Genomic DNA, 13,389 nt, shown 5'->3' on the forward strand with positions numbered 1-13,389 from the left:
CCCCCCCCGCGAGCCCCTGCCTCATGCCTCTGCAGAGTCCACACCTGCCGTGTGGTTGGATGGGGCTTTCTTCGAAGTTGGATGTTTCTTGAAGTTTGCTGTTTCTCCCCTGTGGCCAGGCTTCTGGGGTTGCTCTGGGTTCTGGAATCACCAAAGGTGTGTTTGTCGCTGTAGTTTAGTGTAATGTTTCCTAATGGTTTCTGGGGCTTTCCGGCACTCCGTTTCTAGATCATTTTTTCCCTCAGCAAAGTCGGGGCTTCTTAGTGTGTTTTTAATTAGAAATGCTAAATGTAGTGTTTCCGTGCAAAACATTCTTTGATCCACAGCTAATGTAATTTCTTCTCTCTGGATGCTTCCATGTGTGTGTGAATCCCATCCCGTCATCCCCAGCGTGTGGGTGACATCTTTGGGTCTCCTGCACCCGGTCACGTCTAGCTCCAAAGTGGGCACGTCTGAAGTACGAACCGTCCCGTCTGCAGGGTCAGCCCACAGGGGTCGGGGCTGGGCGCCCAACAGGGGTGGTGCCGGGTGCTTTGCTCCCGCTGTGGGACGAGACACCTGTGTGCTGTGAGCTAGCGGGCAGCAGGTCCAAGTGCGCGTTGCTAGCAAGGAACTGTCCCGCCGTAGCGACGGTGTGCACCCGAGCTTCCCTTCGCCTGCGGCCGAATGCCCTCCGCGAAAGCCCCCTGGTGCTCCTACGGCACGGCTCTTCCAGCAGCGGGGATTCTGCCCATTTCCCTGCGCTCGGGGGCAGGTCACAGGCTGCACAGGAACCACTCAGCGGAAAAGCTCAGGGCAACCTGCTTGAAAGTGGAAACAAGCCTTGGACCGGAACCTTCCCTCTCCCGGCGTCCGGATCCGTCGCTGCTTCACAGACACACACCAGTCAAGTGGCAGAGGCTGCAAAGCGAGCAGAGCTCACACGCTGACCGCACTCTCGTACCTTCGTCTGACCCCTGTGTGCGAGCCGTCCCATCTGCCATCCTGCTCCCCTCGTCCGCGGGGTCAGGTCTGAGGTCTTGGTGAAGAGGACAAGCCGGGCGGTGAGTGGCAGGCTGTCCCGGCTCCTGCGAGCGGCATGCGGCGTGCACCTGGTACCCCAGACCCCCTGGGAATGTGAAATGTCACGTCCTGGGCGGCGGCAAGTTCGCTTTGCCAGGGCCGGAGAAAAAGGCAGATCTGGCTCTTAGAGCCCAGGGGTCATGTGTTCAGGTCACTCCACAGGCAGGGCGTCTGTAGGGTTAAGTCGTGGGCGAGGATGGGGTCTCCTTTTCCCTCAGTCAGGACCAGGAACCTGGTTAGCTATCGCCTCACAACCGCAGAGCCACCCGACTCTGCCCAGCTTTTCCTCTCAAAACACAAGGACCTTCCTCCCGGAGACGATGTCCCGACCCGCGATGCGGGGGGTCAGCCAGGAGATGCGTGACTCCAGCCCCACCTGCAGCCTCCGCGACACGGCACGTCCACCAATGAGAGCAGACGTGGCAGACACGCCGAAGGCTGCTTCAGACACTGCCTTCCTGCAACTGTGCATCCAGTTGGCACCCCTGAGCACTGGAGACAGGAGCGGGCGCAGCGGAGGGACGGTCGAGCTCTGAGCCTCTTGGTCGCCTCCGTTTCCTCCGTGTTTTGTTTGAGATGTGATCCCACTGTCGCATGAAATAAAATACAGGGACACTTTGAGTGAACAGTTGATTATTAAAGTCCTTGAAAAGTTTCAAATCTGTTGTTAACCGTAACTGTCCTGTTAGTGGAAGTGAGTCTGAGCCCAGAGGCCAACCGCTGTCCCTGTGCCACTCGTGGGTGGTGGCCAGTGGTCCTAAGGGGGCACAGTCTCCGGCATCTGTGCTCCCCAAATATTTACACGACAGACTCATTAACCAAGGCCCTCATTTCTTATTTTTAACTGTTTTAGAAAGATAGAAAAATTCTATATGCCAAAGTGCAAGAAACTCTAGAAATTAGCTCGTTTTCCTGGAAGGAGCAGCGTGCAGCCCCTTAGAACCCTTCTGTTGTCTGCGACTAAACGCAGTGTGAACCCATCCCCAGAAGGCGTGTGTGCTGCCTAAATCAGAATGAACCTGGTGCAGGACCTTCCTTGCATTGTTTGTTCCCAGGAGGAATTCTTAAATTCTCTCCCAGGAGAGTGTAAATGAGCCCGTGTAAACTGAGTGTTGCTGCTGGCTGTAGTGCACACACGTGNTGTTGCTGCTGGCTGTAGTGCACACACGTGCACATGCACACGCACACACATGCACACACAGGCATGCATGCACACGCACACACATGCACCCACAGGCATGCATGCACACACACACACATGCACACACAGGCATGCGTGCACACGCACACACATGCACGCGTGCACACACACACACATGCACACACAGGCATGCATGCACACGCACACACATGCACACNGCACATGCACACGCACACACATGCACACACAGGCATGCATGCACACGCACACACATGCACCCACAGGCATGCGTGCACACGCACACACATGCACACACAGGCATGCGTGCACACGCACACACATGCACGCGTGCACACACACACATGCACACACAGGCATGCATGCACACGCACACACATGCACACACAGGCATGCATGCACACGCGCACACACGTACACACACAGACATGCATGCACACGCACACACATGCACACAGGCATGCATGCGCGCGCGCACACATGCACACACAGGCATGCATGCACACGCACACACATGCACACAAGGCATGCATGCACACGCGCACACGTGTACACACAGGCATGCATGCACACACATGTACACACGTGCACATGCATGCACACACGCACACACATGCATGCGTGCACACACACAGGCATGCATGCACACACATGCACACACAGGCATGCATGCACGCGCACACACATGCACACACACAGGCATGCATGCACATGCACACAGAGACATGCGAGTGTGCACATGCCTGAGCCTGTGTACTTGGTCTGTGCGTGCACGCATGTGTGTGGAGGGAGAGACTTCACCCCCCTGGCTCCCTCCTGTGGCACAGGGTACAGCGCATCCATTTCTAGGTCCTTTATCTCCAGGTTGCACGGATCCCTTCTGAAGGGTACACCTGGGCACCCAGAGAAGGTGCTGGGAAGGGCTTATGGATTTTAGAGCCTGGAGCCATAAGGAGCTCTGTCTGTGGGTCTGTGAGCTGCTTTCCCCACTGTGGACACTTAGCCTTTGCTCCGCGTGTCCAGTCTTTGCAGAGTGTGGCCATGAGAACCGTGTGCTTAGCCTTACGTGATACCGTCAGTCTCCCTATCCACACTCTCCCATGGAGAGGTCTGCTGACCACACCCCAAACCAGATCTCACAGCCAGGCACCGCTGGCATGGATGCCCTGGACGCGGCCTGAGAAGAGAGGGGATGGAGACAGACCGAGATGGAAGCCTTTGAGGCCGTGGAGCCTAGGGCAGTTGGCCCTGCCGCTGCAGTCTGTCAGAGAGGCTTTGGACTCGGGACAGACTCTGGACCCGTCCTGAGGTCCCCCCACTCCTGCTTTTGTCATGCATGAGGCCATCCTTTGTCCTCCTCCAATGGCACAGCTGCTGTCATGGAGACTGTTGGACTCGCCCATTACTGCTGTCTGATGTGCTGGTGAGAGCGACACGTCTCCATCTTCTGCCTTCCTCAGAAGTGAGCCAGGACCCGCTCTGTGACTCTCGGTCATTCAGACGTAGCTACAGTCAGCCGAGGGGCTGGCGCCTGCCTGGTGGGAATGCTCGTCTTCGAGAGAAGGGAGGGGCCCAGATATGGGATAGACACCCTGCTGGTCATGCCTGGCCAGGACTCGGCTGGCTGCCTGCACACAGGACCAGTCCAAGCAGGTTAGCAGCACAGATGGACCACCGATGTGTGGACGGCTGTCACAGGAAACAGAGACTCTGCAGACATTCCTGCCTCGGAGAAGCTGGGGCTCATGGGGACAATATGCTGTGTGTGCCCCACTCAGGGCCGTCTGTGAGCAGCGGCTCCCAGAACTCAGCGGAACCTCCGTGGCACACAGTCCTCCCACTACTGAATCCCTCTTCGCTTTTCCTGAGAAGACAGCACGACACGACGTTCACGTTAGAAAATGAGCCTGTTTCACCGGCTCTCCTTCCGTCCATGAGCCCTTTTACAGCAAAGACTTCATGTTTTAAGTTTGCTGGTTCAAAATGGGTGAATTTTCTGCCACAGAAAATGTTCCCTCAGTGGAGCTGTTGAAATGACTTGGCGTGGTGTTGCCTGTGGGGCCCCGGATCTCTGCTCCACGGACACTGTCGGGATTTCCTGCAGGTGTTTTGGGGGCGAGACCTGCAGCCGGTGACTGCAGCCTCTGCAGGACCGTCTCCTCGGCCTGCCTGGTTCTCCCAGTGCCCGCTTGGCCAGGAGCCCCTTCTGGGCCACGGGCCACGTGCTAGCAGCCCCCTTTACGTGCATCCTGTGAGACGCACACCTGCACCGATGTCCACACACGCACTTCGTCCGTATCTGCACTCACACACTTCACACGGGCACACCCTTCTGCATGTGCACGCTTGTGCACGTGTACACCCACAGGCCTGCATATACAACACGGCCAGCCTCTTGGAGTCGATCCTGAGTGTCTTTACCTGGTGACATCGTCACAAAGCCAGGGGCCCCCACACACTCATGTCTCAGTAGACGGAACTCATACCCGCCGTGAAGGCTCTGCCCACGCTGTCTTTGGCAGGTGCCGGGGGGCATGGCCCACGAAGGCCGGCGTGGACCTGTCACGTGTGTGTTCTCAGATGGATCAGGGTCTCTGACTGCCGGCTCCGTGTGCTCTTTGTCCTGGCTTTCTCGTTTCCCAGTCCCTGTTAACGAGGTCTCCAGGGCAGCAGATCGGTGTCTTTGCCGCGTGTTGTGCGTTTGTGCACTGTGGTATCACAGGCATGGGTTGGCGTGACGGCTGATCCCTGGGACCCATCCCACGTGGACACCAGCCCCAATGCTGCCACTGTGGCGTGGTCACCTCCCACATCAGGAGACCGTGCGACTTCCCTTCTCGTTATTGAGGGAGCGCGTGTGGATGCAGGAAATGCTTCTGGGGGTGGAAACCCTGGTGGCGGCAGGTGTGGCTTCCCTGCCCCCCCCCCGCCCCGGTGAGGATCCAGGACCTCCCGTCACAGCAGTGCTCACACTGCACAGGGTCGCAAGTCACTGTGGTTGCCGCAGGTTTGGGGTTAAAAAGGGAATCCTGTTGTGGAGCTGGGCTTCCGTCTCCACGTGGCTTGTTTGGGCCTCGTGTGAAGACGCCGATTTCACATGGAGATGAAACGTGCAATTTCCCTTTGAACGATGGCTCTGCCTGAGCCGACCCAAACGACCAGCCAAGAGGTGGGCAGTGTCCCTCAGCTGGCCATGTCCCCATGACCCAGCCATGCGGGCGCCAGAGGCACTGCTCAAAAGGACTTGCCCCAGTTGTCAGTCGTCTGTCACCTGCCCCGTAAGTGCTGAGGTCAGCACAGGAGCTAAAAACACACATCTTTACGTGCGGAAAACTTAGCAGCTCTTACACCTTGAAAACGGAATAATACATTTTGTTTAGTTTAGGTGAAGCAAAGAGAAGTCGTTGTTATGACAGGTAATTTTATAAATATTGTTTTGACAGACACCAAACATGCCAGAGGCAGAAAGCCCGTGCAGGGGAGCATGTGAAGTATTCAAATGATTTTCCTGAAAATGAACTTCGTGTTTTAAATAATAGATGTTTATCTCCCAGGATAAACCTTAAATATTCCCATTTTCACTGAAATGGCATGTTTTTAAAAGGACGAAGTTATACCCACAATCCGCCGCGTTCTGCACGCTATCAGAGAGGCGCCACTGTGAGGTCCCGGGGGATGTGCAGACTGTCATTTCCAAGTCGTGTGACCACCGCGGGGCCTGCGGGTCGAGCCCGCGGGGCTGCCTCCTCACCCGTGGAACACGCCTTAGCCACACGAGAAACCTCTTTGGCCGAAGACTCATTTACGTCTGATTGTGTTAAGTGTCACAGGACAAAGCTGTGAGTGGAAAAAATTGTCCCTTTATCAGGCTCTGATTTCACTTTTACATTTTCTGTTATAAAAATGTAGATTTGAGGGGCGCCTGAGTGGCACAGTCATTAAGCATCTCCCTTCGGCTCAGGGCGTGATCCCAGCGTTATGGGATCGAGCCCCACATCAGGCTCCTCCACTATGAGCCTGCTTCTTCCTCTCCCACTCCCCCTGCCTGTGTTCCCTCTCTATCTCTGTCAAATAAATAAATAAAAAATCTTTTTAAAAAAAATGTAGATTTGAGTCCAGCACGGCGGAAAGGTCTCTTAGCTCGTTAAATTGACAAAGGACTGAAGCACCCTCTCCAGCAAGGATGCGGGAAGTCGAGTGGGCCGGACAGGCAGGTCTGGGCCCTGACTCTGACCCAGCACCGTTCATGTGGGCACACTCGTGTGTTCACATGGGAAGGAAGCTTTTCAGCTGGGAAAGCAGAGGTATTTCGTTTCTGTAGGATTAAAGCAATGTCAGCAAGAACCGCGTCGAGACGGCTGTTGTGTGCAGGCTCTCTTTTGTGGCCTTGGTGAGGTCCTCGTGTTCATGGGGACAGCAAATCCACGGCAGGGCTGAGAGAAGCCGTGTCGTGGCCTCTCCCACATGCCGACCACATGGCTGCAGCATCTCCAGGCCGTCTGCAGAGGCTCAGGCATGCGTCAGCTGTAGGCTCTGCTCCCTGCCCATGTGCACACACCTGTCGGACACGTGTGGAGTGTGGGTCAGACACCTGTGGATCTGGATGGAAGTGCAATCGTGTGAATATGAAAAAACCACTTTGACGACGACCATGTCTCTGGATATGTGGGACCCTGTCACAGGCAGAAGACGATGAAAACAGCCTGCCCAATGCCTGTGTCTCTTTCCTGACTTCCTGACCAAACACAGTGCTCTGCAGTGTGTCTGGAAAGCCCTGATGTGTGTGCGCGTGTGCACGTGCCTGTGGGTTCTGTGTGTGTGTGCATACACGTTGTGCATGTTGCATTTTGAGTGTGAGTGCACAGGTGTGTGCACGTGGGGTGTGTATGCATGTGCGTGTTGCATGAGTGTGAGTGCACAGGTGTGTGCCATGTGTGCATGTGGGGTCTGAGTGTGTGCATGTGCGTGTGGTGTGCGTGTTGCATGATTGAATGTGAGCGCACAGGTGTGTGCTGTGTGTGCATGTATGCACATGGGGAGAGTATGTGTGCATGTGCGTGCATGTGCACACGTGGGATCTGAGTGTGTGTGTGCATGTGCGTGTTGCATGATTGAATGTGAGCGCACAGGTGTGTGCTGAGTGTCCACGTGGGGTCTGAGTGTGTGTGTGCATATGCGTGCAGTGTGCGTGTTGCATGATTGAATGTGAGCGCACAGGTGTGTGCTGTGTGTGCATGTGCGCACGTGGGGTCTGAGTGTGTGTGTGGATGTGCGTGCATGTGCGCACGTGGGATCTGAGTGTGTGTGTGCATGTGCGTGCGGTGTGCGTGTTTGAATGCGAGTGCACAGGTGTGTGCTGTGTGTCCACGTGGGGTCTGAGTGTGTGTGTGCATGTGCGTGCGGTGTGCATGTTGCATGATTGAATGTGAGCGCACAGGTGTGTGCTGTGTGTGCATGTGTGTGCATGGGGAGAGTGTGTGTGCATGTGCATGCATGTGCGCACGTGGGATCTGAGTGTGTGTGTGCATGTGCATGCGGTGTGCGTGTTGCATGATTGAATGTGAGTGCACAGGTGTGTGCTGTGTGTGCGCGTGGGGAGAGTGCGTGCATGTGCGCACGTGGGGTCTGAGTGTGTGTGTGCATGTGCGTGCAGTGTGCGTGTTGCATGACTGAATGTGAGTGCACAGGTGTGTGCTGTGTGTGCGCGTGGGGAGAGTGTGTGTGCATGTGCGTGCATGTGCGCACGTGGTCTGAGTGTGTGTGTGCATGTGCGTGCGGTGTGCGTGTTGCATGATTGAATGTGAGTGCACAGGTGTGTGCTGTGTGTGCGCGTGGGGAGAGTGTGTGTGCATGTGCGTGCATGTGTGCACGTGGGGTCTGAGTGTGTGTGTGCATGTGCGTGCGGTGTGAGTGTTGCATGACTGAATGTGAGTGCACAGGTGTGTGCTGTGTGTCCACGTGGGGTCTGAGTGTGTGTGTGCATGTGGGTGTGGTGTGCATGTTGCATGATTGAATGTGAGTGCACAGGTGTGTGCCGTGTGTGCATGTGGGGTGTGAGTGTGTGCATGTGTGTGCGTGGGGTCTGGGTGTGTGTGCATGTGCGTGTTGCATGACTGTGAGCGCACAGGTGTGTGGGCGTGGGTGGGACACTTGGGAACACTGCTCTGCTCCCCGTCCATGCACACCCTCCTGCACGGAGCACCTCTGTCTCAGGGAGATTCCCCAGGTGGTGTTCAGAGTCTCTTGTGCCACAGCTGTGACGCAGAGCACACGGGGTGCCCTGGCCCTCAGCCTCACCCAGTGGCCTCTCACATCAGAGTCTGGTTCTCTTCTGCCGTGGTGGGTGGCAGGCCGAGCCCTGGCATTCAGGTTGCTGACTGTGCAAATCTGCCTCCTGAACAGTCTGTCATTGTGCGGATCCTCTCCTGGGAACTCAAACTTGTAAGTGACTTATCTTCTAATTAAGTCAAAACAGTAAGTAAATGAGTCTTTTGTCAGCGTGGTTTTGATTGACAGCTCACTGCTGATTTGAGCTACACTTTGAGCAGCAGGTAGTTGCTCTTCTGGGTTAATAGATTCTAGGGTTGGGTCTCCATTCTCAGTCCTCGGTATGGCATTGCAGACATTCGTGTTGAAGATCTAAGTCGGGTTGAGGACGAAGACATTCACGGTCTTGGAGCAGATGTCGTGGTGCCTGGAGCTGGTGATGGAAACAGCAGCTGGCTCTCACCAACCTCCGAGCAGCACAGCCCGGTGTGCGGCTGTGTCCTCATCCCCAGGCGGGGGCACCCCGGGGAGGCTTGGGCTCTCACCCCACGTGGAAAACGATGTGCGTGCACTTTGCACATGGACACCTGCATTCTCCAGGAAACGAAACGTTTGCTGCCTGATGCGGGGGAAGAGCTTACCTTCCTACCTCCTCACGGCAGCTGACGAATGTGCGCCTTTGATCCCAGACACAGCAGCTTCCTTCGAGGGCGGGCACATGTGAGGGGTGCGGACAGGAGCCTTTAGACGTGAGCGTGCGGCCAGTGGGCCTTTCGTGTTCCAATGGCATCTCGCTGGCCAGCACCTGGTGCGCGGAAGAGGCGATGACGGTGGTCGTGCACGGCCAGCCTGCATCGCTCCGGAAGCCGCGTCTGTGCCTGGAAAGCCTGCGGAGACCAGCCCCACGGCCCGCACAGGTGTTTGTGTCTGTTTCTGAAGTTTGTTGTTCTCAAGTCGGGACAGTAACATGAGTTTAAAAACCTGCACACAGCAGGCTGGAATCACGCATGCGGCCAAGGTGCATGCACAGAGCCTAAGGGGACTTCTAAGCGCCCTCTCCATGGCCCTCCCACCTGCGGAGAAATCCCCCGTCTGTGTTCACACCAGAGTTCCGTCTCTCCATGTGACACCCTGTTCACGGCCTTCACCTTGTCCCCTCCTGGCTGCCGCACTCCCAGGAATGCCCTCCGTCTGTTCCCGTTGGCATTTGCTGTCTGTGCTTGGCCCCCTGAGGGCACGGGGGCCGCCAGTTCCACCCCCGCCCCCGTGTCTGGGCCTGTGCCGCTGGGCAGGTCCTTGTGACCCTCAGGGTGGCCTCCTCACAGCACAGAGACAGAGCCTGGGTGTCAGCGCGGGTGCCCTCACGCCTCCTGGCCCTGCCACGTGCACCTCGTGTGCCGGCACCATGGCAGTGTGCTTGGGGTGTTCACTGGGCGTCCGGCTCTCACGTCTGGGCCCTGCGGGTGGGGTGGTGAGGATGTATGTCTGCACCACAGGGCTGTCCTTCCATAGGTTCTCGGAGAGCCCCACCTCAGAGGCCTGCGGGGCCAGGGTCCTGGCCGCTGGCCGTCTCACTGCCATGGGCAGGCGGCCCTGGCCTCCGTGCTTATCTGGAAGCACTGGTAGCATTCCCTTATGCCCGTCACCACAGCGCAGTATCACTAGGCACATTGGACAGTGGTGTGAGAGCCACTGCCTATTGTCAAGGAAAGTGAGCACGACAACGACAAGTAGAAGCAGCAAAACAGCGTGGGGCTGCCAGGCCCTTTCTAGGCTCCGGGCTCGGGGGTGCGAGCTGGCCGTCACCTGCCCCTGGAGGGGACAGGCCCTGAGCCGGGAGAAAGGGACCCACCGTGTTTATGGCTTTTTGTCTGCAAGTGTCCTCTTTGCTGTTAGGACGGGTTGTGAGTGAGAAAGGGGACCCTGCCCTGCCCGGCGCATGTCTGAGTTTATTATGGAAAGAGTTTCTGCAAACAGCTTGGCATTGCCCTAGTTTTCTGGATGGCACCAGCCACCCGCGGTCCTTAGAGCAGACATCTGCCAGGCAAAGTGTAGACGGCGTTGTCACAAGCTGCCAGGGAGGCACACGGAGGGAGGAGGTGGGCCGGAGGGGGAGGCTTTGCGGGGAGGTGGGGGCCCCTCCCAGTGGCTGCCGCCACAGGAGGAGCTGAGCACAGCCACGCATCGCCACCATCGGCACGCTGGGTGCTGCTCACGGTGGTGGCATGGCACGTGTGCAAGATGTGCGTGTGTGGCACACGTGGATGCGTGGGGGGCACACAGTGTGTGGGGGCACGTGGGTGTGTGTGGCACACATGGGTATGAGGGGGGCACATGGTGCGTGGGTGTACACTGCTTGTGTGGCACATGTGGGTGCGTGGGGGGCACATGTGGTTGGGGGAATGGTGTGGGGGGTACACAGTGCATGTGGGGGCACACGTGGGTGTGGGGGGGCACATGTGGGTGTGTGTTTTGAACAGAGGAGACAGGTGTGCTCACAGCGGCACATGACCAAGAGTCTGTCACAGAGACGCAGACAAGGGCAGGGCTGCCGGGGGACTTAGCACCTAGCACCTGCTGCACAATTTCCTTGTGAATTAGCCTCTGCTTACAAATATCCCGTTGGCTCTGAGCTGTCCGCGTGTAGGGTGCTTAATGGGGGATCTTGTTCTCTTGCCAGCTACACGGCTACTTGGAGAATGAGCCACTCACACTACAGCTGTTCATTGGGACGGCCGACGACCGCCTGCTGAGACCCCACGCCTTCTACCAGGTCCACCGGATCACAGGCAAGACCGTCTCCACCACCAGTCATGAAGCCATCCTCTCCAACACCAAAGTCCTGGAAATCCCACTGCTGCCAGAGAACAACATGCGAGCCATGTAAGCTGTGCGCGTGGCCAGGGCACTTGGGGAGGGCGCTGGGCAGTGCGGCCTGCATGCCCACCTCTCCCCCACATCTCTGCCCTAAGCTCAACACCCACGTAAACCACAGGTCCGTAGGGTGATGGGTTGGTTGTAGGGCCTCCGGCCCTGTGCAGATGGCACTTGAATAGTTCAGTCCCCATGGCCAGCCCGCCCTCGTGCTTGCATTTACCCCCCGAAAACGACTCCCGTTTATTTCTGAGTTCGGTGGTGACTACATACAGACACTGGAAATGGAAGGAGCGTGGTCTTTGGAGACAGAGTTCTCCCTGGGAGGTTCTGTTGTCACTGATGCAAGTGGCTCTGATGTGCCTGTGGACTGCCCTCGTGGCTCCGTGGAAGCTGTCTCTGAGCTGACAATTGATCTTCTCGTGTGCAAAGAGGCCCGTATTCGTGGCCTCCTCCCCTCCTCTGACAACTGTTGGGTGCCCTGCACTCCACTCCCAGGGTATGAAGTGCAGGGCCGTTTCCCTTGTGTGCTGTTGTATGGGGACCTCTGGGCCAGGGCAGAGCAGGGCACCCTGTGTTGTGTGTCAGGGACTGAAAGACAGGTGTGGGCTCTTGTTCCGGGCAGTGTGGACTGTGCCGGGATTTTGAAGCTCAGAAACTCGGACATCGAGCTGCGGAAAGGGGAGACGGACATCGGGAGGAAGAACACCAGGGTGAGGCTGGTCTTCCGCGTCCACATCCCGCAGCCCAACGGCCGGACGCTGTCCTTGCAAGTGGCCTCGAACCCCATCGAGTGCTGTGAGTATCAGAGCCGGCCCCGTGTCACACGCTCTGTTTTTTGGCACCTTTTCTGTCCTTGTTGTTCGTGGAGACTCGTGGACTGTACTGACATGTGTTTCACCCTTGTCCCTTGTCTGTCACGAAGACCCCCGAGGAGCTTGCCATGCTGGGTTTGGGTTCACGGGCTCTGCGTGTGGCCGGCCCACCTGCTCCCAGCACCCGTGGGGAAAAGAAGACAGTTTGTCCTGAAACCCCAAGATGCTTGCGCTCACCACGTGTGAGCTAATCCCTCGCATTTCAGAAGCCTGGGCAGCAGGATTTTGGCATCTGGTCCCTGGGGTTGAGTGAACCTGAGTTGGTCGGCCCGTGTGTGGCTCTCCCGCCCTCCCTGCCAGCACCTGGTTTTCCCTTCTCTTGTCATGGGCGTGATTCAGGTCCGTCCAGCCTTGGGCCTGAGTCCTCTGCTCCCGCAGGGGCTTGGCTGCAGCGAGGACTCAGCGTCCTCTGGCGGTGACCTTGATAATTTTTGTCAGCACGTGAGCTCATTGGTGGAAACCCCACAACTGCCCTATGCCCGGGCCTCTGGGCGGGACAGCTGGGAGGCCTCTCCACGTTCTTGTAGGTACGGCCAGCCTGGCCACCCCCTGGCCACTGCCAGGATGTCTCCTGCCCAGCGGCCCCTCTTCCCTCCCTCTCAGGATGTGGCTGTCACAGGACACTCTCCTGCCCCCTGGCTCAGTGCGAGGGTCTGGGTTTGGTTCCTTCACCTCTGACCTGACCGTCTGACCCTCCTCAGTGCCCAGGACTCCTTCCCTGCAATGTCTGTCCCGTGCCCCCTCATGGAGCCCACGGACACCTGTCCCCACACCTCAGCATGGCCCAGGGGTCTGCCACAGGCCACTCCACGTGTCTGAAGCGTGGCCTTCTCCCTCCAGGCCCACTGGGTGGGTGAGCACCACGGGTGCGTAGCTGGCCGCAGAAACTGTGCCGCCGCCGCTTCTGCCCAGAAACTGTGGGTCGGTGGCCTCAGCACGTCCTGCCCTCCCCAGATGAGCCGACCTCCGTGCGCTCCGTGCCTTGCCGCCTGGCCACTGCCGGCCTCGTCCCAGCGTCTCTGTCCCGCGGCCCCTGGCTCTGACAGGACCGAGCGCCCGAGACCCCACCCCCGGCTCACACGGCCCCGCCGCTCCCTGGGGTGAGGTCTCACCGTGGCTCCCCGCTGCCGGCGCCCGCGCTCCCCTCCGCCA

The 13,389-nt window shown here is 57.8% G+C and overlaps 1 protein-coding gene across 3 annotated transcripts in view; it reads left to right on the top strand.

Moving 5' to 3' along the window:
- The window catches only part of NFATC1 (nuclear factor of activated T cells 1), a 106,943-nt gene that overhangs the window by 35,150 nt on the left and 58,404 nt on the right, over positions 1 to 13,389 (top strand). For all 3 annotated transcript variants that reach the window (XM_034643045.1, XM_034643046.1, XM_011226398.3), the window contains exons 4-5: positions 11,169 to 11,371; positions 11,988 to 12,160. In XM_034643045.1, the coding sequence (XP_034498936.1) occupies positions 11,169 to 11,371; positions 11,988 to 12,160 (376 nt within the window). The remainder of the gene's footprint in view (positions 1 to 11,168; positions 11,372 to 11,987; positions 12,161 to 13,389) is intronic.

This window comes from Ailuropoda melanoleuca, chromosome 14 (assembly GCF_002007445.2).
Source record: "Ailuropoda melanoleuca isolate Jingjing chromosome 14, ASM200744v2, whole genome shotgun sequence".
NCBI lineage: Eukaryota > Metazoa > Chordata > Mammalia > Carnivora > Ursidae > Ailuropoda > Ailuropoda melanoleuca.